We start from the raw sequence: 16296 nt of genomic DNA, 5'->3' as shown, positions 1-16296 counted from the left end.
CTGGTTCGCCAGAAGCGGCTTAGTCATGCTGACCACATGACCCGGAAGCTGTACGCTGGCTCCCTTGGCCAATAAAGCGAGATGAGCGCCGCAATCCCAGTCATTCGTGACTGGACCTAATAGTCAGGGGTCCCTTTACCTTTACAGTGGTACCTCGGGTTAGGAACTTAATTTGTTCTGGAGGTCTGTTCTTAACCTGAAACTGTTCTTAACCTACAGTGGTTAACCTGTTCTTAACCACTTTAGGTAATGGGGCCTCCTGCTGCTGCTGCGTGATTTCTGTTCTTATCCTGAAGTGAAGTTCTTAACCCGAGGTAATATTTCTGGGTTAGAAGAGTCTGTAACCTGAAGCATATGTAACCCAAGGTACCACTGTACTGGTGCACATGGCTAAAGTTGTGGGTCCTTCACAATCCTCCCTGCCTGTGCTGCCACACTTCCAGGAAGTGTTGCAGAATTCCAGCAATACTCCAGGGTATGCACTTCATGAGAAAATGACATAATGAGATAAATCAGGGTTTGAAGCTGCACTGTAAGAACAGACCTCTTCTTATGTGGCAGCTGAGGACTCATCCACACCATCTGTCCTGCACTTTCTAGGCACAACTTTGTGTGTTCTAGGCACAACCGCTGTGTTCATGCAGTTTCTGTTTGCCCCAGTGCTTTCCTTGAGAAACCCACTCTTCAACACTGAACCAGAACAAACCACAATTCGGGTTTTCGGCTGATCACTGTTTGCTCAGATTCAGCGGTAAAGAGTGTGTTTTTGCAGGGAAAATGCCACAGGGAAAACAAAACAAAAACATCACACTTTAAAGTGGGGACTTGTGCCTAGCAATGCAGCACAAAATGAAATCTGATTCTACTTCTCTTTGCCTCTCAGGTACCCTCTTGTGCATGGGAAGGCAAACTAAGGCCCGGGGGCCGGATCAAGACCAATCACCTTCTAAAACCGGCCTGCGGACAGTCTGGGAATCAGCGTGTTTTTACATGAGTAGAATGTGTCCTTTTATATAAAATGCATCTCTGGGTTTCTTGTAGGACCTGCATGGTTTTTTTTACATGAGTAGAATGTTTGCTTTTATTTAAAATGCACCTCTGGGTTATTTGTGGGGCATAGGAATTTGTTCATCCCCCCCCAAAAAAATAGTCCAGCCCCCCACAAGGTCTGAGGGACAGTGGACCGGCCCTCTGCTGAAAAAGTTTGCTGACCCCTGCTCTAGTGGTTGTCTTACAAGATCACGATTTGCATGTGGACATTTACAGATCTGTGCAGCAATACCTTATCTTACGTGCAATTGACTTGCACATTTTCAACTATACGTGGTTGAAGATGGGCTGGTTGAAATTGTGTAAGTCAAATGCCAAGCAAGGTGCTCTTTGTGCCAGGTCCACTTAGGGGGCACCTGGCATGAGAATAGCGTTGTTGTTGTTGTTGTTATTGTTATTTGCATTTGTTAGCCGCTTTATCTTGCCCAGGGAAACCCAAAGCGACTTACAACCAAATAACCAAACAGGCACCCACCCACCCTGCTCACAAAGCAACATTGAAAACAAGAGAAAAAACAGAAGAGATGCATGAAAAAATACCCCACCCACTTCTAAAAGGCCACAGGGAGTTAAAGGCCAAAGGCCTGATTATGGAGTAAAGTTTTTGTCTGGCTCTCCACCTTGCTTGCCAGGCAAGACCCACTCAATGCGCCAGCTCTGAACGGTTCTCACGAGATCTTGTGAGGCAGCTGAGTTCCAGCAAGATCATCCCTAGTTTTCCAGAGCTGGTGTGCTGAGCACCATGCCTTGTGCCCCAAGCAAGGCAGAAAGCTCAAAAGTTCTTTTCACACTGGGTTCACTTGGGTTACCCATCATGAAAAGAACTTTTAAGCTCTCTACCTTACTTGGGGGATGGGAGGGGAAGGGGCAGGCCCGCTCAGCATGCTGGCTTTGAGATGCTGCTGCAAGATTTCACAAGACAACCCAAGTCCCCCTCCCCCCCCCCCCCGCTCTGAGATTTCATGAGAGTGGTGGAAATCAAATAACATCCATACTATTTTGTGCAAACAAATCAGGATGGATGCTTAATAGAAAAGGCTGTCAGCAGAGGTCCTTGTCTTCTCTTCCCCCTGTATGGAGAATAAAGTGGTCCCATAGGTTACAGAACTAGTATATCTCTGTTTTAGAGTAAGTGACATAATAAATTCACTATGAGATTGTGGAGCTTAAGGGAGGAAAACGTTTTGCACCGATGGTTGGGGCATCTTGGACCATGGGGAGCCTGCACCCCTGCCCTCCAACATAAACACCAAGCGAGGGGTGAAGAAAGAGGAAAATAAATATGTATCCTGTTTTCCCCCTAGAAGTCACATAATGCAGGAATGTGTCTTTTTGCTAACCTTTCCAGGGTCCCACTCTTGGGTCTTTGTTTGAAGCTGTACAAGTTCATACGTTGTCTCCACAGCATCCACTTCTGGCTTTGGGAATCCCGGGAGTACATTGTGAAGCTGAAACCCAAACAACTCAAGCCAACTTCCAATGTCTACAAATAAAACCAAACAGAATACAATTAATATGCTGAAGACAAGAAGTACTGTATGACAATTATAGAAAAAACAAATAGGGCTGCCATACATCTGGAATTTCCGGGACACAGCTGGGATTTGGCCCTCGTAAACAGCGCATTACATGTCTGAGAAAATCCAGATGTATGGCAGTGTAGATTTGGGTGAATTTCCTTTAAAAAGGCTAAGCTGAGATTTTTGCAACTTTGCTAAACAATTTGGCTACAAAAAAGTTCAACCACTTTTGTGTCCGGATTTTCACTTTTTGAAACCCTACAACTATAGAAAAAAGAGATTCAAGTCTCAAAGAAAAATATTTCAAGCCTCTTCCTTCTTTGGCTGCTCAGATATGAATCAAAAGGTGCTGTAGACAAGGTGACAGGGTGGAATATTCAGAAGTGTTGCATTTCCCATAGCTGAGTGCAGTGGCGTAGCGTGGGGGGTGCAGGGGGGGCCGGCCGCACCGGGCGCAACACCTGGGGGTTAGGGTTAGGAGGCGCAAATCCACGGGTTAGGGGGCACAAATCCATGGGTTAGGGGGCGCAAATTACTTGCCTTGCCCTGGGTGCTGACAACCCACGCTATGCCACTGGCTGAGTGATATCTGGAATTATATTCCAGCTTGTGGCTGTGTACAAATATAAGGTCATATGTGTTTTAAATGCCTGCTGAAAACTTTTCTATTCCACTACGTCTATGTAGGCATATGTATATTTCCACAATGGCATATGTATATTTCCACAATGTCTGTTTTTAACTTTTCTATATGTTTTTCTGTATGGTTTTATGCATTTATATTTTAAATTGTTTTGCTATATTTTCATGAAATAGCATTCTATAAATATTTTTTTATAAACAAGCAACCCAAAAGAGAGTAATTTTGAATGGAAAAATAACAGTGGGGAGAAGAGGTGCTTAACCCTTTTCTACATACATGGCTTGCAAGGATAAACATGTATCTGGAAGCTCGGGGGAGAGGGAGGGAAGCAGCTTGTTAGCAGCAATCTGAAGTGGGAAAATTGGTGGCAAGGAATGGTCAGGCACACTCTTCCACTGCTGATTCTCCACGTCAAATCACCTGCTCCTGAAGTTGCTTTCATTTAATTCTTGAAAAGTGGCTGTTGAAAGATGTGTTACATTTTTCTGTAACTTTCATGTTAGGTCACATAGAGCTGTATCATGGGAGAAGTGGAGTGACAGATACAGGATAAAAAATGTAGGCGGCAACCTACATTTTTGACGGAAGCAATTCTGTTTCCATCGCACTGCCCAGCTCTGACCAAAACAACTTTATTCATCTCCCTGTCGGCTGTTCTGGAATTGTATATAATATATTACACAATAATTCTGTTATTCCACACCATTCATTTCAATGCAAATGGGGGCCAGGAATGTAATCGATTACGTATCACTTGCAGATTGAAAACAACAGCAGCAAACAAGGATGAAACTTGAAAAAATATATTGTGGGGTCCAGGTAAGCCCCACCCTGCATAATTAATCACACGACGCAGTGCATACGCACCATTTGAAAGGGAATGTCCATTAATATTGTGGGGGCCCAGCCCCCCCAATGTTTACTGTGGGGGGCTAAAGTCCCCATGGCCCCTAGGAGCTGGAAAATACGAATTGTATAAATGGGATTGGTTTCCATTCTGGATGGAAAATACGAATTGTATGAACTGGATTGATTTTTCTGCCTGTTGTAGCAACTGTAATTCCATAAAATTCAAATTGCAATACAGTAAAACCTGATTTAAGAAAGAAAAGAAGCAATATGATCAATATGAGTGTTTAATGCACTGGATTTCCCATTTCCCACCCTGAACCACAAACCACCTGAATGAAGATTGTGGACCACAGTTTGGGAACCCCTGATCTACCCCCAGGTAGGCAATATAATGGGGAATAACATGCCTGCATACTGCCTAAAATACCTGGGATATTCAGTGAAATATGACTTTAGTTTGGTATACTGGTTTGCTGTTGATATTTCATTCTGCAACTCTGCATAGCTTTTTTCCATTTTTCTGCTCTCCCCCTTACCTTCTTTTCCAGTGTCTACATGTTTTTGCATGTAACAAAAACTCAATTAAAAGTTTAATTTAAAAAAAAAAAAACTGGAAGGAAAGGTGGTATAAGAAGCTCCATTCCAGCTATGTTAATGATTTCTAGTTTTAAAACTTTTATGCAGTGATTTTTTGTGCTGTAATCTTTTATAGTTTGTGTTGTGTGATTTCAGAGGAAAGCCTCGCTCTTGCACCCCGCTGTTCTTTGTTAAAGGCCTCTGGCTATACAAATTAAATTGACTGATTTCTTAATTCATTTTGTTTCAAAATTAAACAGAGATTCAATGAAACTGTTTGCCGAAATTGTCTGAACATATTCACAAGATCCACTGTCATAAAAGCATTGGGGGAGCCTGAGGGAAGTGTTCCATTCCAGGGACCACATGTGATGCTTGGACAGGGACAGAGGCAAAAGTGGGCGGAGCAACAGAGGTAACATTGACATCTTTGTACACTAAGATAGTTTTCACTCTCTCTCTCTCTCACACACCCCTTTCCTAGCTACATCCAGGCGGACTAGAGACCTTGTAAGAGTTCAAGGACATATTCCAGTCAGGCAAAATAACTTTCATTATTTATTATTTATTTCATAAAATTTAAAAAAACCTGTTTGATTGTAAGAAACCTCAAAAAAAGACAGTAAAAAATAAAAATAATAAATTACAGCCCTACTTTAAAACATGCAAAAGGAAAAACAAACAAACCTAAAACTAAAGCAGATTATAAATTGACCTCAACTTTCTAAGCATCTGGACAGGCTTGCAAGAATGTTTTTAGCAGGCACTGAAAAGAGTAAAGTGGAGGTGCCTGCTTGATCTCAAGAGGCAGGGAGTTCCAAAGTACAGGTGTCGCCGCACGAAACGACTGAGTTCTTACAAATGCGGAATGAGCATTAAGTGGCACTTGCAGCAGTGCCAATTCCACCAATCCAAGTGGTTGAGTGGATACATGTGGGGTAAAGTGATCTCGTAGGTAAAGTGGTCCCAAGTTGTCATATACTAAAAGTAACACCTTGAACTTCTGTGCATGAAACAGGCTCAGTGGTCTGTGTGTTCTGCAGAGAGTTCCAAAGGCCATACAGAGAGGTTAGGAGGATCCCCTTTAGCTCCTGGGCCTTAGGTTACGCGCTTCTGTCATTAAAATTCAAACCAGAAACTACCCTCCCCCACAACCCAATTTAAAAAATGCTTTACCTGTTGTGTATTTAGCCACATCTTGGATTCTGCCAGCTGGATAATTATTTTCAAATGCATACAGATTAAATGGCTTGGGGTTGTTCTTCAGTTCTTCCCAGATATGGTGGTTTGGTGTTGTCCAGCGCCCAGCGATGACATCATAATCTCTTTGCCCCAAGTGCACCAGTTTAGTGAGTGAATCATACAACCCTCCATGGAAACCTATAATGAGCTCAAAATCTGAATTTGTGTCCTGATAGATCTCTCCGTAAGGGGTGTAAAGAATTTCTTTTATCACTTGACCTCGACTGCTGAAGATAGCTAAAGGTGTGCCAGTGTTGTCACAGGCAACGTAATATTCTTCTCCACTGCTTAATTCCATGGCTATTAGGTGACCCTGAAGGTCGTAATACAAGGAAGTTATTTCTGAACTACTGTGATTGTATAAGTGAGTAACTCTTACTGGATTGGAAAGGTCCGCGTAGAAGAATTGGAGGTGTTGTCCAGAACTTGATTTGCTGGCCACCCGTCGCCCCAGCCCATCGTAGCAATACTGGATTGTCCACCCAGAAACCCTGTTGTAGGCTCTATTCAGAAAGCCATTAGAGGTGTACTCAAAGATGTCATTTCCTCTTTGTTTGAGGAAACCATCCTCGTCCATTTTGTACTGAATGTCCCCCAGCCTTGTGATACGATCTCTGAGATCGTACCTGAGAGGAGTAAGCCGAGCGCTGTTTCCGTGGCTAAGTAAATTGATATTTCCATTGAGGTCATAGCTGTAACGCCACTGGGTTTTGTCATTCACAGACACAGTTTGAAGTTGGCTATCAGCATCATATTCATAGGAGTATCTTGTTATGTTTGCATCGACTCCAACTCGGATGTCGCAAATCACCATGCGGCCCATGTTGTCATACTGAACGGTCATCCAGTAGGCAATGGATTTAAGGATTTCGTATTGCACTTCAATCACTTGGCCATTGGCACTAAAAAATTTGGTATGCTTCATAGCGGTGGTAGTTATAACTTGGTTTAAGTCGTAATTGATTACGCTGAACTTTCCGAATTGTTCAGTTTTACCAGACACATCAACGTAGCGATACAGATCAATAGGGAGAGGGGTTTCATTTATCATGGCCTGCATGCTGGTTACTCTAAAGTTGTTGTAGCTGTAGTCAAATCTGGCGTTCACAAGACCTTCTTCACTAAATCTGAATATCTGGCGGCCAATAAGTGGACCTACATATAAAACATTGGGCAAATGTTTAAGGAGAAGGAAAACAGCACAAAAGTATATAATAGTAATAATAATGTAATAATAAAACAAGACTGCCAGAAGGACTAGCTACACTGGGGTCATCAATATGATGTCCACAAGCACCAGTGTGGCTGCCAGTACATCCTATGGCACCTGTGAAATTACCTCAGTCAATATCCTGTCCAAAATCTACCACTGGTGTGAGGCCAGCTCTTTCTGCTCAGTTCTTATTTATGCTGGCTTGGCCTTTTCTACAATGAACAACCCCCTCCCTCTTAATGTACCCGCATTCCACTGGAATGCAGGGCTGGATATCCACCCTCCAATCTATTAACAGAGGCAAAAGCAGCTTCTCTCTGTCACTAAACATGGTGGTGACTGCTGTAGGTTCCTTTCCCCCATGATGGAGTGGCTGCTACCATTTTGTGGTCCCATTTTTTTTCTTCTCTTTCAGTTGTGGCAGCCATTATGCCATGTTCCCATACTAGATGGGCTAAAGGTAATCGTAATATTATTATTATTATTAAAATAAACCTTAAGGTATTGCATTTTTAACTGTGCAGTGAAATGACTACTATATACCACAAATATATGACACAAGCACAGCCCAAATAATAATATACAGTTTCAACCTACCTGTTTGCCTGTATCTGATGGTGCAAATAAATCCATCATGCATCAAGTGTATTGTTTTAATAACACCTGATGACTCTTCATAAGTAAAGGAGACTTGTGTGGTGTCATAAAGAATCTCTGACAGTCTGGACTGCTTGGTGTATTTGTAAAGAACCCTGCGCCCTGTACCCGGGTAGAGGGTCTGCAGAAGTCGTCCATCTCTGGTGAAGTCCTGGATGAAAGATGCACTGCTGTCTGGTGGGGAATAGAGATTGCGGAAGTATCCAACAGACAGCATTGTCTGAAAGCTGTGGCGTACCATACTTGGCATGGTGACAGATAGTAGGTAGTCTGACTGGTCATACTCAAAGATGTAACGACGCTGACTATGCAGGAGAAGCATCACAGACTGAAAGAAAAAACACAGAAACAAGCAAAATGACTTGCAAGCAATGGTGGCAAATTTGTTGATTTTGGTCACTCTCAGTTTCCCATTTTTCTGATATTGGGCTCAGTTCTCCAAAAAAATTCTCTCTCTCTCTCTCTCTCTCTCTCTCTCTCTCTCTCACACACACACACACACACACACACACTCGTAATGAAAATTTGTCAGCGTAATTTGTCAGCGTTTTAGTGCAAGTATCTCCTAATACACATCTTTTTGAAGGGCTATTTCTCCCAATATAATGTATTTTTGTATGTCATTTTCACAAATATACGTATTTACCACAGTCTATGCATTTTCATATGCATTACTTGGCTGTAGAAGGTGCATTGCAAAATTCAGAGAAGTATGAACTTTGAAGGATGGTTGTGCTTTGGCTTGTGAATGTGGAGAAGTGTGAATTAGGGAGATGTGAATGGAATCGAATTTCTCCCCTAACCCTACTTGCAAACGAGTTATAACTTTTTTTCTTTTTTTAAATCTAATTAGGGAATCCCATGACTAGTTATGTGTACCAATGAAAGCAACATAAAACCACTCAGGTTTCAAAAAGTCATCAAAAGGTGAGTTTGCATCATGAGCACAGAGCAGCAAAATAGGTATCGATCTTCCCCTTCATTTCATTTGAACAAGCTCTAGTGGCTTCTTGAGCCTGTAAGACACTGATCATTCCTAATTCATTCCCTTTCCAAGTAAAACTGGCTGGTTTAAGAGGCTTCAAAGTGACTCTTAGTACACCACTGCTGCAGCATCTGTCAATGAATCGGGTGCAGCAGGAATGTACAAGCTTTTGCAAACACTATCCATGGAGCTTGCTTTTCAGACATTGAGGCAGATGGTGGTGTATATCAAGAGTGTTGTATCCCCTCTCTCTGAAATGTCTGAAGCTGCTCCCAGAGACAGACTAAACTATAGGCCCGTTTTTGGCTCCCAAATGTTTACATGTTGCTCTCTTTGCTGCACAGACCAAACAAGCAACAAAAGATGACATTGGTTCCCAACCTGGGGCCCATGAAGGCCTTCCCTGGTGCCTTCCCATCCCTTTTGTTTAAAGTAAGTCTCTAGCCCTTATAGAAAGTTATGAAACAAAGAGCGCTGGCAAAAGGCAACATTCACAGCATACATTTAAAACAGTACAGTACCACTCTAAACAGCCATGGCTTCCCCCAAAGATTTCTGGGAGCTGCAGTTTGTTAAAGATGCTGATAATTCTTAGTGGACCCCTACTGCCCTCCTAGAGCTAAAATTCCTATATTCCCCGTGAAGGATTGGCTTTTAAACTGCTCTGGGAATTGCAAGACTGTGAAAGGAACTGGAGTCTCCTAATAACTCACAGCACCCTTAACAAAATATAACTTCCAGAAGTATTTGGAATGGAGCGACGATTGCTTGAAGTGGTGCTCTCTCCAATCCAGACCAAAATATCTAGAGTTGAAGCTCTGGGGCTGGCTGAAGGCAAGGTGTTGCTGTTGCGCCACCCTACACGTCAGTTGTTGGGCAGGGAGGTTGAGCAGCCTAAATGAAGCCCCGCTGTGCCTCAGGTCTCTTTGGGGCTTCCACAGCCATCATTGACATCCTCTTTGGGCTTTGGGGAGGATCTCCTCATGAGCCACAAGAACTCTCCTGCTATTTCCTGGTATGATTCTATTTATTTATTTCCCATAGTTGCATATATACAGATGGTTGCACGTGAGTAGAACACACGTACTGTAAGCATGTGGGTGGGTGTGCCTGTAATTGAGAGGCCTCTGATGAGATGTCCTGACATATTGTAATTCTCTTCAAACAAGATAGGAGTAGTAGATAAGGGTGATGGCACTGGAGGCTTAGGCAGTGTCGATTTTCCAGTGCAGATTACACTCCTCCCTGGAGCTGTTATTAGCTGAGGAGAGGAAATATGTGGGCCCCTTTATAGTACCTGTATGCTTACCACTCTGCAACTAATAGCAGCTCCAGTCTGTGTGTATATACTTAACCCTCTTCTTTTGGCTCATTCAAACCTCATGTGGATGTTTATAGGGCGGCAGTGGTGGTAGTGAGATTTCAGGAGATCATAGATCTCTCATTATAACAATTAGTTTGTCCCTGTTATGTCCCTTCCAGGCACTGGTGGAAGTTGGGATGACTGAATTGAGCCTTCCTGTCCACATTCCTGAAACACACACAAATATATGAACAATTGCTAGAAATCTTAATGGGACTTCTCTCAGGACTGTCTTTTCAGCTCAACAAAATGCACGCAAATGTACTGAGACAGAATACAGATAGAATACAAGTTGGCTCAAGTCAGACACCATCCCAAACCATAGTTTGTACCAACTATAGTTTGGAACCCAAACCATGGTTTGAGTTTTCAAACATACCACAGGCAGACCCTGGTTTAGGGCTGCTTGTCTGCCTTCTTTTTTCATCCTCTCAGCACTCAGCTTCATAAGTTTACTCCCGTCTCTGTTGTGCAGCAGTCTCTGGAGGTAGAGGTGACCATTAACTACAGTTAGTTAATTCAGACATCGTCTCATATCATAGTCAGAACAAACCATGGTATTTACCTATGTCAAACCATTGTTTCTAATTCTGTCTTTTCCAGCCAGTCACAAACCATGGTTCTCAATTTGGAAATCACACCAAACCATAGTTTTACTTTATCCACATTTAGAGGTGATGTCCGAACTGAGCCTATATGTAGTTTTGGATGTGGTGGGATCTCTTTATCAAGACTTATTTTTACCAGGAAAGGGAATACAGAATCTACTCAGGTGCTTACGTATTTTAAAAGGGGTTCTGGAAATACATGTTTGAGAGAAGGATATGTTCACATATGCATTTTTTTTTTGTTTTGTTTGGTAATTATTAAATGCAAAGCAGACATTTGGAAATATTTTTTACAGTGAATGCTTTTTAAAAAAATCTGTTTCAGGAAGGAAGATTGTTAAGAACCTTTTAAATAAGATTGGGTTTATTATCATTGTCATTGTGTAAATATGAGGAGTTCATATCTGAAATGTGTATTAGGCTCAGGGATCCACAAATTCACACACCAGCTTACCATTAGGTAAGTGCCTCTACTCCTTAGTGAACAGGATCCCGGGCACCAACCAGTTTTATAATTAGCAGTTTTTAAGAAGTGAGTAGTAGCAGGAATACCCTCTGAGTAGAACAAGAAAAGCTCTTATTTTGTACTTTCTACATGTCATTGCATTGTCCTGTCCCTTGCAGCCCTCTGTGTATGCCAGAGGACCCAAGTGAGGGGAGGTGATTGGTAGTGGCCACATATAATGGATGGCCAATAAGCCAAACCAACACTTTTTGATCCATTATTAATTTTATAAGGATTCTCCCTTGCCCTTAAAAACAGATTGTACAGCCTGAAATAAGTTGTCTAAGTAAATCTTTATTGCATCACTGCTTGATGCTATTTGTAATTTTGTTTTTGGTTGCTACAGCTATTTGCTTTCATGTACATGCAGAGAAATTTTAGGTGTTTCCAGCTGATGTGCGATTGCCAACATGCAGGTCCTTTTGGACCTGGAAGAAGGAAGAACAGATATGTCACAGGGCGGAGCAGGCTTATATATGCTCCGCCAACACGTGAGGGGGCAGGCAGAAACAAAACCTCCGCGCAAAATGTTTGCTGCCTGTATTAACGTGTGTCTTTTTTTAATTCTTGATGTGGAAATTGACAAGTCATTTGCACAGCAGTATTTGGTGGTATACCTGTGCATATTACTCTGGGAAGGTCACCAGAAATCCCTCTCTCTTTCCTGCTTTTTAGCAAGCTATTAGCCATGCCAGTGTTTGTCTCATAAATTTCATTATGTGCTTACTTCATGCATAAAATGAGTACAAGCTTTCTCCAACACTGTGATTAAACCATTTGGTTGGGAGGGGGGAAACACCATGAAGCAACACTCATGAGCTCAGAAGAACACTGGGGTGGATCCAAAACCATCCTTTTGTATGCAGAACTTATTCTGCATTCACAGAAAATTCTCGCTTTGTGCTAGAGCACCAAGTGGGGCAACAAGTTATACCCAAAAAGGATCCCCCTTCCCTTGCACAAGGGAAGTGTGAAAACGACTGAGCTACCTGTTAAACCACTTCACAAACTCTTGCAGAAAAATGCCAGTAGCTATTTTCTTTCTGCTCTTTGGCTCTTTAGATCCAACCCCAATGCATTGAAAAAGCCTAAAAATGAAGATGATGTGTATTGCAAAAAGAACTAAGGGGTTTGTAGCATCTTAAAGGCTAACTTATTATAGCATACACGTTCCTGTACTACAGCTTACTTCATCAGATACATAAAGTACCATCTTGCCAGCAGGTGTATTGTGATTCTTTCCTTTGTAGAATACAGTACCACTCCAGCAAGGAAGATGCATAAATGGAAGTGGGGAGGATATATTTTGCTGACGCTCCCTTTCTTCTGAAGCCTCTTGTGCCTGTGAAAGTTGGGTCGATGCAGTGCTCCCCCCCCCCCTTTTTAAAGAAAAAAAGTGCTGGTAGTCACCATGATGTTGTTACAGTAAGCGCCACACTTTTAACATTTTTTTAAGGGGGGGAGAAAAAAAAGCACTGTCTCCATGGGTTTGGGAACCTTTTGGTGCTAGAGGTGGTATGGGGGTTGGTGAAAATCACACACCCCTGCTTTTCCTTTTGCAGAAATGTATTTTATTGTTGAAATCTCACCATGTCAATCTTCTGGGATGTGTTAACAAGCATGTCCCCCCCCCCCCGCCCCTTAAGAGGCAGCTTGTCATATCAAAAAGTTAATGCTCACAAAGCCACCTTAAGAATTGTAAAACTGAGCATTAACACTTGGAATGTGGAATGTAAACCCCCCTCCGAGTTTAAAGTGCATGCTGTAGAGATGACTTGGATAACACAGATACGGAGATGAAATGCCACATTTCATCTTTGCATCACTCATAACTATGTCACCCAAGACCCATTTAAATCCAATAGGCAACTCTTTCAGTGGCTCTCTGTCATTAGCTGTTAGCAGACATTTAGGCCTTTCTGCTCATTAGTGGTTTCTGCAAAAGGAGGGGGATCGTGACCTTAGTAGGAAACCTCTCCATTTCACTTGTATTCCTAAGTTCAAACCATCTCTAAACCCGAGAGCTCCACGTTAATATAGAAAGGAACATAGAAAGCTGCCTTTTACCTGGGCAGACTGTTTCTCCATCTGGCCCAGTAATGCCTACTCTATAATGGACAGAGGCTTTCTGAGAGAGAAGAGTCTTTTCCATCCCTTGTTACCCAATCCTTTTAATTGGAGATCTCAGGGAATGAATCTGCCTGCAAAAGCTCATGCTCCACCACTGTGTTACAACCTCTCCAAGACAGTATGGCATAGTGGTTAGTGTGTTGGAATAACACACAGAAGACTCTGGTTCTTGTCCTCACTTAGCTGCAAAGCTCACCGGGTGACCTTGGGCTAGCCGCTGGCTCTCAGCCTACTGTACCTCTCTGGTTGTGAGGATAAAATAGAAAGGGGAAGAGAACCACATATGCCACCTTGCGCTCCTTCGAGGAAATGTAAACAAACAAACAAATGTAAGTAATAGTAATTCCTTGCTCCCAGAGGAGGCACTGATGACCACTAACATAAACAGCTTTGATTTGAAAGAGAATTAAGACAAATTCATGGAGGAGAGGGTTGCAAGCCGTAATATACTCTGACAACACACTGTGGGAACAGGATGTTGGACTAGATGGGCCATTGGCCTGATCCAGCAGGGCCTTCTTATGTTCTTATGACTAATAATGAGGATGATGAGGATGTTTGAGTTGTGTAAGAGCCAATGAGATCCCACAGGTTCAGCATATTCTGTTTGGGCCCCTCAGTTTGGGCTAGAGATGGACAGTTACATGCTAGTCTCACATGTGTTCATTCAAAGGTTCATCCCATCCAATCTATGCACCAATTTTTAGATTAAAAATTTCCCCTGAAAAACTGCATGTACTGTAAAGCATTGTTTTATCTCAGTGTATGCATTTCTAAAGTATCTTACTCTAAAACACACACATTACTGTGTTTGGGTAAGATTTATCAGTTGACAACTGTTTTGCAAGAACTGGAGAAATGTGAAATCTCAAAGATATTTAATGTCATGAGCAGCTCTATAAGTCTGAGAGGTCAATTCCCACTGGATTTCATAGAAACTGAATTCCTCAATTATTGCTAATTTAGATCCTTCATCTAAAATAAAAATTATTTAGTCTAGAATAAGGATGGGGAAGCTGTGGCCCTCCAGGTGTTGCTGGACTACAACCTCCATCATCTCTGAGCATTGGCAATGCTGGGTGGGAGTTGGAGTCCAACAACATCTGGAAGACACCAGATTCCCCATCTCTGGGTTGCATCAGTGTTTAATGTTTTCTCTGCAGAAATATGAGAGGCCCTATATTTGTACAGACATTCTGCTGGATCTTGAAGACACACCTGTTTAGACCTCCTGATCTGATAGTTTTAATTGTTGTTTTAATTGTTTTGCTGTTTTAATGGGCTTGTTTTATCGTGCATTTTATTTATGGATGTTTTTATTGTTTTGATGAGATTGTTTTGGGTGTATTTTAACATGTGTGTATATATTTTTATATTTGGTTTTACACTTTAAAGCACTGTTTCCCAAACTTGGGACTCCAGCTGTTTTTGGACTATAATTCCCATCATCCCTAGCTAGCAAGACCAGTGGTATGGGATGATGGGAACTGTAATCTGAAATCAACTGGAGACCCAAGTTTGGGAAACAGTGCTTTAAACAGTTCAGAAGCTATTTTTGCAAGTAATTATTATTAATAATAATCTAATTAAATCCAATTATTTTCTCCCCAGTGGGGGATTCTCTGAGTTTCTAAATGTGGATAATCAAATTTACCCTGCAATCTTCACAAACCATTTACAAAAATGAATCACCTTTTCTAGGTATGTGTAGCTCCATATTTTTCCATCTGCCCATGTTCTGGAAATGATCTTCCCACCTGGATCGTACTCCATCTTTTCAGTCCATGTCCCTCTCTGGATAAAGGTCACTAATCCAGAATGTGAGTAAGTGATGTTGACTTCATTATATTTGTTGAGGGGAGACCAAAGGATTGGGCGGCCTGCCTGGTCATAGAGAATCCGAAGAGTGAACTTCCGATGGTCGTCATAGATCTTCCCTGTTCTTGTGATGTGGTCAAAATCAATTGAGAGCAGGTTTCTGTTGTGGGCCTAATTTATAAAGCAAGAACAGCATCACAAATTCAACTGAAGCAATTCTGTAGATGAAGATATGCATTTTATTTATTTTGCATTTTTAAAAACCATGTCTTCATTCAAAATAAGGATTCCAAGGAGGCAGACTTCAAGATCGAATATAACTTTATATATATATAACTATATATATATATATATAGTTATATTCGATATATGATATATATATCACATATATATGATAAATGAATTATCTAACCACTTAAGATAGTACAACCAATTTGAAAACCCTGGGCAAAGAAAAACGTGTTATTCCAGAACCAAAAGCAATATAATAGTAGCACCAGTCTTACTTCCTCCAGGAGGGTGTATCAAAGCTGGACTGCCACCAAAAAGTCCCTCTTCACTATCAACACACACACATATTTGAAAGAACATCAAGTGGTGTAGAGCATTAAAACAATAAACAATATCATTAAAACAAAACTAAAACACAAAACTAGTAAAATGGTAATAGAAAAGCAGATAAAAAGAAATAGAGGAATTCTGGGAACTGAAGCCAATAAAATAGGGGCAAAGCTTGAATCCTGTGCTAAAAGGTATGTCCGAGACCTGGGAGAAGAATCAGTGGAAGAGGACTGGAAGAAGTTTAAAGACTATCTGCAGAAACACTGCAAAGTTTATGAATGTTAAAATAATTTTGGATTTGGAAATAATATGGCATTAGTGATATAGCTTTAAAAAGTATGCAAAATGCAACAGAAAAGGAGGAAAGATTAAAGTGATATTATGTCGAAAGTAAACAATATTATAAAGGTGTTTAAGTACGAGGAGGAAAGATTGGTGACATAATAGAATGAACTTAATAATTAGAAATGAGATCTGAAAGAGGGTAAGGATTTGCTGTATCTGATTGGGTAAAGAGGAACACAAAAAAGGGAGGCGTGAGGAAGTCAAGAAAGGAAGTTAACTAAGTATGAT

At 41.5% G+C, this 16296-nt stretch overlaps 1 protein-coding gene across 13 annotated transcripts in view; it reads right to left on the bottom strand.

Moving 5' to 3' along the window:
* The window catches only part of TENM1 (teneurin transmembrane protein 1), a 383082-nt gene that overhangs the window by 5504 nt on the left and 361282 nt on the right, over window positions 1-16296 (bottom strand). For 9 of the 13 annotated variants that reach the window (XM_083721963.1, XM_083721972.1, XM_083721971.1 and 6 more), the window contains 5 exons: window positions 15037-15333; window positions 10481-10582; window positions 7694-8081; window positions 5818-7038; window positions 2391-2533 (listed from right to left, as the gene is read on the bottom strand). In XM_083721963.1, coding sequence (XP_083578089.1) covers window positions 2391-2533; window positions 5818-7038; window positions 7694-8081; window positions 10481-10582; window positions 15037-15333 — 2151 coding nt within the window. The remainder of the gene's footprint in view (window positions 1-2390; window positions 2534-5817; window positions 7039-7693; window positions 8082-10480; window positions 10583-15036; window positions 15334-16296) is intronic. The other 4 variants (XM_083721975.1, XM_083721964.1, XM_083721965.1 and 1 more) reach the window with 1 other exon arrangement.

Source organism: Podarcis gaigeae (genome assembly GCF_964106915.1).
Source record: "Podarcis gaigeae genome assembly, chromosome: Z".
In the NCBI taxonomy this organism is placed as follows: domain Eukaryota; kingdom Metazoa; phylum Chordata; class Lepidosauria; order Squamata; family Lacertidae; genus Podarcis; species Podarcis gaigeae.
The sequence above is the reverse complement of the archived record's forward strand: the minus strand, read 5'-3'. Positions and strand labels throughout refer to the sequence as shown.